At 32.3% G+C, this 8,911-nt stretch overlaps 2 protein-coding genes across 2 annotated transcripts; one reads left to right on the top strand and one right to left on the bottom strand.

Moving 5' to 3' along the window:
- LOC105788464 (mitochondrial import receptor subunit TOM5 homolog) lies at positions 1 to 2,360 on the top strand. The gene is made up of 2 exons (XM_012615378.2): positions 1 to 168; positions 2,066 to 2,360. Exons 1-2 carry the CDS (start codon positions 82 to 84, stop codon positions 2,141 to 2,143), a joined length of 165 nt encoding a protein of 54 aa, XP_012470832.1. The 5' UTR covers positions 1 to 81; the 3' UTR covers positions 2,144 to 2,360.
- Positions 2,361 to 4,310: 1,950 nt separating this feature from the next.
- LOC105788463 (replication protein A 70 kDa DNA-binding subunit B) lies at positions 4,311 to 7,685 on the bottom strand. Its single transcript, XM_012615377.2, has 12 exons — positions 7,487 to 7,685; positions 7,129 to 7,275; positions 6,826 to 7,047; positions 6,545 to 6,722; positions 6,158 to 6,428; positions 5,969 to 6,071; positions 5,752 to 5,876; positions 5,583 to 5,661; positions 5,359 to 5,503; positions 5,043 to 5,203; positions 4,835 to 4,955; positions 4,311 to 4,730 (listed from the first exon to the last, which is right to left on the bottom strand). The coding sequence occupies exons 1-12, from the start codon at positions 7,612 to 7,614 to the stop codon at positions 4,530 to 4,532; spliced, it is 1,881 nt and encodes a 626-aa protein (XP_012470831.1). The 5' UTR covers positions 7,615 to 7,685; the 3' UTR covers positions 4,311 to 4,529.
- Between the last annotated feature and the right edge of the window lie 1,226 nt (positions 7,686 to 8,911).

The raw sequence follows: 8,911 nt of genomic DNA, 5'->3' as shown, positions 1-8,911 counted from the left end.
AAAACCCTAAAATCCAAACCCTCCCTTCAAAGACAAGCCTCTGATTTCAAAAGCAAAAAGGAATCCTTATTCAGAGCAGCAATGGCGGACACTGTGATCTCTCTCGATAAGCTCAAAGCCTTCTGGAACTCTCAAGTCCACGATGAAGAAAACTGGGCTCACAATATGGTATTTCTTTTTTCTTTATTCCTTTTATTCTTCTTTTACTCTCATAGTTTTCTTTTTTATTCTGGGTCTTCCGCTTCGTTTATGGTATTTCATTGTTCTTTATTCCTTTTATTATTCTCTTCCCTTCACAGTTTTTCTTTTATTTTTGGGTCTTTCGCTTGATTTAGTTGCGTTTCAATGTGATTCTTTATCGTAATCTTGTTTTTGTGATAATGGATTTGTGGGAATTTGTTTAGAAATTCAGATGTTATCTCAACTGATCTAGAAAAAGCAAAAAAAAAAAAAAAGAAGGAAAAAAGAAGCAGGATATGAATATTTTGGTTTTGAAGATATGAACTTATTTGCAGCCATAATGGTATCTCAAAACCAGAAGTTATTTCTTAGTCTGGAAGTTCTCATTGTTTGGGGGCTTGGAAAATACATGGCAATGGCATGATGTCGATCTGAATGATTTGTTCTCACTTTATCTATTTGCGTTTAGTTGATTATATGAATATGACTGTCACTGTCTTAACTTAGTTTAGTTCTTAACTGAAATCATCGATTTAGTGAAAAGCATTCCCTGAAGGAGCAAATTGTGGGGAGAATATATAAGACAACTGGAGAAGCTAAAATAACCTTAGAAATTTTGTGGAGGATAAGAAATTCCTTCATTAGCTGGATATGTTTTTATTACCTATGTACTCTGTTTTCCGTATGTAATCCAAGTATTGGTTTTCGTGGCCAGGCCGGGCCAATTTATATATCGGTTGATTATGATCTCAGGCTCCATTAGTTTTGGTGGACATTTTTCGTGGAAAGTATTCAAATACCGTTAAAGTACATGAAAAGAAAATTTTTTTAACATATCTGTGTTGTCCACATGCCTACTCTACGCTCACACTCAAGTTTGAGTAACATTTCTATAAGCATTAGGAGTTGGAAAGCTTTTGGAAGATGGCTAAAAGCTTTAAAAATGTCATTTTTCCCCAAACTGGTTTGAAACACTGATTTCATTCACCCAAGAAAAATTGAATTTCTTTTTATCTTTTCTTCCTTTTTCCATCTCATCTGAAATATGCTTACAAGGTTTAAAGAATATTAAATTGGAGAAGAGTGCTATGTATGGCTGAGGGATTCTGTGTCAGACATTGAAATAATGTGTGGTGCAGAATGGAAGGTCAATTTGTATGTTCTTTTGGGAACGAGCAGCTTATTGGTTTAGCATTTAAATGTACTATTTTCCTATGTGAAGGTTTTTAGTATCAGCCTTTCTAGTCCCTTCTGATTTTCATTGTCACGGCATCTGTCCTCCAGAATTTTCAGCTATATTGGCTTGTAGTGGTAACGAGCTGGTTACTGGCTGTAGCATTTAAATATTTTCCTTTTCCCTATCCAAAGGGTTTTCAGAACCAGCCTTTCGTGGTGCATCCATGTTCCAGAATTGAGTTATATTGGCTTGTATTGGGGGTGTCCAAATATCTGTGGATGGGCAAGTGTTATAAGCTCATATCGCACTAAAACCACCATGAACACATGTCACTTACTGTTGTGGTATACTTTATCTGGAGAAGGGAAATCTTGCATAAAATGCTTGGAAGTGTTTAGACTTTTCTGTAAGCTTGGTTATTCATTCCTAGGTTTTCAAGACAAGGATTTTTTTGTTTACAGATTTATGGGCAACGTCAATGAGAATAGATCCCTCTACTTATGAAATGTGCATTTTAGTCTATGTACTCGCAGTTTTCATAGAATTTGAACAAGGTTTAAAAAGTTTTACGAACTCATCATATTAGTTAACTTAATACTTGAAATGGAAATTCTCTTGACAGTACAATCATGTTTCTCTTATGTTATTTTCTTTTCTTTTACGCATTCGCATACTGAAAAGCGATGTATGATTTTACCCTTTTTGCAGAAACTGCTGCGAGCCGCCGGTTTATTTGCTGGATCGATTCTTCTAATGCGCAATTACGGTGATCTCATGGCTATATAAGGAATTGAGGATTGATTAAGAGGTTCGGAGTAAGCTCAGTTTGGAAATGGATGCATCTGTTACTTTAGGAACTATATACATGGTTAATGATGATATTGAAACAACGTTAGTAACTTTTTGAAGTATGATGCTCATATATGCTTCTAAATGTTTTGGAATTTGAATGAAATGAACCCACTTCTGGATTTATTTTGAATGAAATGGATGGCTTTCCTAACGTACGGAACGAACCAATGTCAAGTAATTCAGTTTTAATGTTGATGGCTTTTTATTATTTTTAATGAGTATTGAAATATTATTTTAAAATGGTAAATTTTATACCACATGAATATACACATTTAATTATTTTTTTATATTTTTAATAAAATATTCAAATAAAGCTTTTGTTGAAAGTAGGAAATAATCTATTAAGAAATTAGAATCAATAAATAGCTAATGAATAAAGGAAAAAATTGAAAATATATGAATAATGTTATCTAGTTAACTTTTAATATTTAATAACAAGTCTTTCAAAAAATTTATGTGATAAAATTTGGAGTTTTTTAAAATTAATTACTATATTATATTAAAATGAAATTATAATTTCCGTTGCACAAAATTATAGATAAATTGTGAGCAAAGTTAGATACTTGGTAAAAACTATTAACTTTATTTAATTTAATGGCAAAATATTATCATTTAAGCAAATTTAAGAAATTGTTAAAAATTTAGTTTCCTAAAACAGTGAAAATAAAATGTATTAGACCAATTAAAACATTCAACTTCCTAGAAACTAAAAATAAATACTAATTATATTACAAAACCATTTTCATCACGTTAAATCGCTATCTATATCAATAAAGTATAAGATTATTGAGAGGAAATCTTGAAAATGATTGCTAAAACCTTGGTATGTATGAGTGTCAACTTCATAACGACTTTTTATCATCACCAAATGATTAAACAATATATTCGATACGTACTATTCAACACTTACAATCAAACTTGATAACCAATGATATCGAAAGTCCTAAGAAATAATATATTCTAATAAATAATATTTTAGAATTGGGTAAACTATAAAAATAGTCACTTATATTTAAAATGTTACGTTTTAGTCACTTACGTTATCGTTTTGTTACACAGTGGTCACTCTACCGTTAAACTCCGTTACCTTCCTAATAGCAGTTCAAATGAGTTTTAAATGGTAACTTGGATGTCCAGTTGTTGAAATGAAAATAGGTTTTTAATTAAAAATTTTTAATTTGGACTACCACGTAAGACCCCGTTAGGGAGGTAACGAAGCTTAACAGTAGAATGACCACTTCGCAACGAAACGATAACATAAGTGACTAAAACGTAACATTTCAAACATAAGTGACAAAAATATAATGTAAAGTACACAAAAAATTTTGTTTTTATTATTTTTATTTTATTTTTATTCACATTTAATAACATTAGTAGTTTAAAGAATAGTTTTCTTTCCACAGTGCCATTAATTCTATACTAAATTATTCATAACACTGAAGTGGTCTATTATTGGGGAGCCCTAAAATGACTTTAAATATCTCCTAGTTTAGTCCTTGTTAAATTTTTTCAATGTATCGAAAATAAAAGTTTTTAATGCTTTATTTTCTTTTTCAATATATTTTAAAGTCAATTCATTTGGGAAAAAGAGTAAATAATGACACATAAAGTAAAAAACATTCAATATATATTTCTTAAAATTTTGTTTTGAATATGGAAAAACTAATTTGTAATTGAAAAAATTAATTAGTTTTTCAAAATTTTATCCCAAACTAAATATAAAAAAGAGAAAAAACAAACAAGACTTGACAAAAGTCAAAGATTGAACTTTTCCTTTTCATATTTTGCCATGGTTGGCTTATGTTTGAGTTTTGAAATTTTATTTTTGATTTTGAAAATCTTGGATCATGAAAAATTTGATTTTATTTAGAATAACATAAAATAAAATATATATATAATTTTAACATTTTATATTATCAAATAATACATTAATATTTAAAATATCAAAAACTGTGTGAATCTAATTTCAACAATTAAATTTTTATCAGTGTAATCAAAATCGATTTTGTATCATATTTTTTGGACCAAAACCAACAAACATCAATGGCTACATTACTTGCAGGATCAAATTGTAGTAAACTTCTACTCCCAAGTCTCATCATTCTAAAAAACCAAAATAAAATGGATTTTTGCTTGTAACATAACTTTCAGAAGAATCAAGAAAATACCAAAACAATGAAAGATTTTAGACTCAGGAACACAATAGTACAAAAAGGAAACTTATAACTGGTTTTCCTGAATCATAAAGCCATAAACATAGATCTAAACTACATAGTAAGTCTACTGAATCCCATCATTTACAACCCAAAACTAAAACAACCTACTGAGGATTTCTCATCTTCTTGATCTCTTCAAGCAGAAATCTGGATTCTTCAGCAAAGTTGATTGGAGCGACAGCCTTTACTGTTATCCTTTGCCGCTTCTCATTGTTATACTCATTTTGAGTAACACTGACCTTGAAAAGATGAGGAACCCAAGTTGCTTCCTTCAACTTTTGTTGGTATCCATCAATATCCCCTTGCTGAAAAATGGAAATTTCATTAGGGAATTTGAGTCAATGTTCTATATCGTATATGCATGTGCGTGCATGTATATGTGTATGTGAACATAGCTATGCTTTTTTACCTCTGACTTGAGTTTATCAAGTTCATCAGCTGAGCATCCAACAATTTTCTCTGCTTCTTCATTAAAGGCTGAAACCCAGGCTTCACCTCTTGTATCAGAGATCTTTGAGACCATTATGTATCTAATTAATGCCGAAAAGAACATTAGAAACACCATGTAAACTACTTGTCAATTGTATAAAAGCTTAATATAAATTTCAATATCTAACCTTAAATTACACTCTTCATCATTTTTCTGGCATCCCTCACACCAATAGCCAGATCCAACAGCTTCAGTTACTTTCTTGTTGCATGTTTTGCAAGCACGGTACCACATTGCTTGCTCAGGCCTGATCAAGCTGACAAATGCTTTAATGCTGAAAAATGCAGGCTGCACAAGACATTATACCATCAAAACCATATTTTGTAGTCATCTATGAAGTCAAATGCTGCAACATAAATGACGCTACTATATGTTCAATTGTCTTGTATCATAACAGATTAAAACACAACAATCATAGCATACTTTAATCTACAAAGCAATACCTTTTCATCACCCAAAGATGGGTTACTAGTGATATGCATAAGGGAAACCCTATCAGTATACATAGATCTTGCCCCAGTCTTGGATGAAGGACTCAAACCTAAGCCGATGGAGGCCATGGAACTCCCTTTCCCTTCCGAATCATACCTGCACAGAAATAAACTTAAATCAGAAAATGCTACTTGAAAAGTAATAAACCATTAGTTTCTCAGCAACAGTAACTTACCAAGATCTCAACTTCTTTGCTTCAGGTATATCTGGATTAATCATCACACTACTTTTGCCCAATGTTGACAAAGATACACCTAAGATATCAACACCAAGATTTCAGGATAACTAACTCAATGCAAGAATTCTAGTTTATTTTGACAGAAAAGGCTCCAACTTCATAGTACCTTGAAAATCACCGACTTTGAGTGATTTAATTGCTACTATAGGAGATTTATCAGCATTGTCAAACAATTCCTGGCCAACATTATTTGCAAGCTCATTCCACAAAGAAACGACTACTGTCTTCTTCCTGGCATCCGGAAATGAACAGCATCAGCAAATCATAATTAAAAAAAAAAAGGAAAAGGTAAAACATATAGCAGTCAACGAGTGGATATTCACGTTTCATCTGCAACAATCAGATCCCTCTTTGGAATATTCTCATTGTCAATCCTCCTTTTAATATTTGATACAGGGTTGACACTTTGAACAACTCCAATAATATCTGAGATTCAAAGCATTAAAAGCAGCAATGAGTAAGAATCCAAAACGTCAAACAAAGTCTCTAAATTGCTAGGAATGAGCTCTTACCAACAAGCTCCCGTCCATTAACATAAGGGCCTAATTGATCAATAGGGACAAAGTTGAATTTAGTTTCAGGAATAAACGTTTCTTCATTAGAAGCCTCTTCCACCACGGAATTCTCATTCAAAGTCATTTCATAATCATTTTGAACAGTCTTAAACTGCTTATTTGCAACTTTTAGTGTTCCTCTTGATATGTAATAGACCTTCCCCAGTTGAAACTTCTCATAGAACTTCCTAGCAGCTTCATTAAACATTGTGGCTTGTATTTGTGTACCCTACAAAAAATACAAATATCCAATCTTAGAACTCATTCTCCCACAAGTAGATATGCATCATGCCACAAGTATAAAGCAAAAAAAAAAAAAAAAGCACAGGCTATATAGCTGCTTACATCTTCATCTGTTAACTCCACATTGAAAACACAACCTTCTCCTCTAGCATTCTTATAGGTACGCATGTTTCCCTTGCTTGTGAGACGAACTTTAATCATCCAATTGCCCTGGTAAGGATTCAATGAAACAAGAGGATGCACTCTTCTTGTCATTGCCATCCGTGATGATGGAGCCATGCTGGAAGTATAAGAACAAAGTAAAAATTAATAAAGAAACAACTCTAAAAGACAAATAGAATATTGAACTTCAAACATTTAAAAAAAAAGGTAAAGAAATTTACTTTGTTCGTTGCTCATGTACTATTTGAGCCGCAGACTTTGAAACAATTTCCTGCTTTGGCTTCAAAATAATACCAGACACGTCAGCTTTAGCCTCATATCTAGCTTCATATTCAAGCTTTGGCTTCTTTAAAACAGTGTCATGTTCCTCAGTTTCGACTTCAGCTTTAATTTCTGTCTCAAGTGCAGGAGATACTACCTCGCATTTTGTTACAATCAAATACCTGAAACCCATTTCGAACATCAAGCCTAAGAAACCTTAAAAAAATCAAGGGAAAGAGAAGTGAAGGGTAACCAATAGTTACTTTTCAGATTTGTTGGGGATATCATTGAGGGTATAATCAAGAATCCTGACAAGACCCTTGTTCTGGACACTGCCTGTAATGATTTCAGATGACATGTTTGATGGAAAAATCGCTCTCAGCTTCATCTTCCCATCACTTGCATTAAACCTTCAAAACCAAAGACCCAACACAATATAATCAGTAAAACGATGTTGCCAGTGAGGTTAAGATCACTACACAATATTTCCATTGAAAATAAATAGCACAGATACAATAAACTTATGAAGTAAATAAATCCCAGAACTTGTTTGGGTATTAATCAAGTAAAAGGAATGCATATACACAGAATAGATTGATTGAGGAATAGGAAGAAACATACGTGTAACGGTTGCCAGTGAGCTTAAGATCCAAGACCTGAACGACGATTTCAGGGATATATGAAGAAGAATCGGGAGATGGGTTAGCCAAAATCGTTGAAATCGCATCTTGGCTCACAGATTTCGCCATTTCTGCTTTTCTTTTTGGTACCTGAGAAAGTGCGAGGGCTAAAGGCTGATTGTGAAGTGATTTAAGAAGGAAGAAATTGGGAGGGAGATTTGGTGTTTTGAGTGAGTTTCCCGCTCACAATTCCTTTTGGTTTATATTCTCACCGTTTTAGCGGGAGTTAGTACTTATCGTTTTGGGCCTCTTTTTTTCGAAACTCTGGGGCTGGCGCCAATCGTATTATTAGGCTTCGTAAGAAAGATTTTGTCAATTACCGTTTTACCCCTAGGTTAAGTAGATAATTACCACGCGGCCCGCCCAATTGACATTTTCAAAATGGTTATATTACTATTTGGGGCCTGAACTTGTTTTTTTTCCAAATTAGTCTGTACTTGGTAATTATTCTCATATTGGGGCCTAAACTAGGCAATTGTTCTTGTATTAGATCTTGTACCTTTTTTGGTCCAAGTTAATCTTTGAAATTGGCTATTGTTCTCATATTGGGACCTGATTTGAATTTTAGGGTTTTCAAAAAAATATCATAGGTTAACTTTAAAAAAAAATTAAGGCCTCAATATAGGAATAATTGCTAAGTTCAAAGATTAACTTGGACAAAAAAAAGTTTAATCCCAATATGAGAATAATTACTAAGCTCAAGGATCAACTTAAACAAAAAATAATTCAAATGCCGATATGGAAAGAGTTGCTAAATTCATACCCAAAATGTGATTTATACCTTTTCAAAACCTCTATATTGAAATTAGAATAAATTATATCATTAGTCATTTCACTATTAGTATTTTTTTGTCATCAAAGTATAAAAATTTTCAAATTCGTTTGATCGGTTCTATTTTGATTACTCTCTGTTAAATTATTAATGAAATTATGAGTTAGTTTTTTTTAAATTGGTATAATAACACATTTAGTCATCAATATTTACACAATCTATAAATTTGATATTAATTCTAAATAATTCAAAAAAACATTACTCTCCATATTTAAAGATTTTATTAATTTGATCCTCAAATACACATGTTGACCGTAAATTCGAATTATAAATCGAACTTTTAGCCAAAGAATAAAGTGGTAGCTGAATATTATGTTATATGAGAGATTGAGTGTGCTCATGTCCAGGGAAGGAAATTTCAAGTTTTGTAGTCTCACTGAAATATGTTGCTGTGTATGGTTTGATGCAAAAAGAAAAGGATACATTGATGATGGATGGTGAATTATGAATTGAGATGGTGGCGAAGAGCTTGAACAACACTCGGAATCCTGTCAATGCTCTTCTGTTCCTTAGGGGCGTTCTATGTGATGCTGA

The sequence above is a fragment of the Gossypium raimondii genome, chromosome 2 (assembly GCF_025698545.1).
Source record: "Gossypium raimondii isolate GPD5lz chromosome 2, ASM2569854v1, whole genome shotgun sequence".
NCBI lineage: Eukaryota > Viridiplantae > Streptophyta > Magnoliopsida > Malvales > Malvaceae > Gossypium > Gossypium raimondii.
The sequence above is the reverse complement of the archived record's forward strand: the minus strand, read 5'-3'. Positions and strand labels throughout refer to the sequence as shown.

Coding starts and splice junctions, on each gene's coding strand:
- LOC105788464 (XM_012615378.2), top strand. CDS start 82: ATGGCGGACACTGTGATCTCTCTCGATAAGCTCAAAGCCTTCTGGAAC. Junction 169..2,065: donor AAAACTGGGCTCACAATATG/GTATTTCTTTTT, acceptor CCCTTTTTGCAG/AAACTGCTGCGAGCCGCCGG.
- LOC105788463 (XM_012615377.2), bottom strand. CDS start 7,614: ATGGCGAAATCTGTGAGCCAAGATGCGATTTCAACGATTTTGGCTAAC. Junction 6,723..6,825: donor GTACATGAGCAACGAACAAA/GTAAATTTCTTT, acceptor TTATACTTCCAG/CATGGCTCCATCATCACGGA. Junction 4,731..4,834: donor TTGATAAACTCAAGTCAGAG/GTAAAAAAGCAT, acceptor TCCATTTTTCAG/CAAGGGGATATTGATGGATA.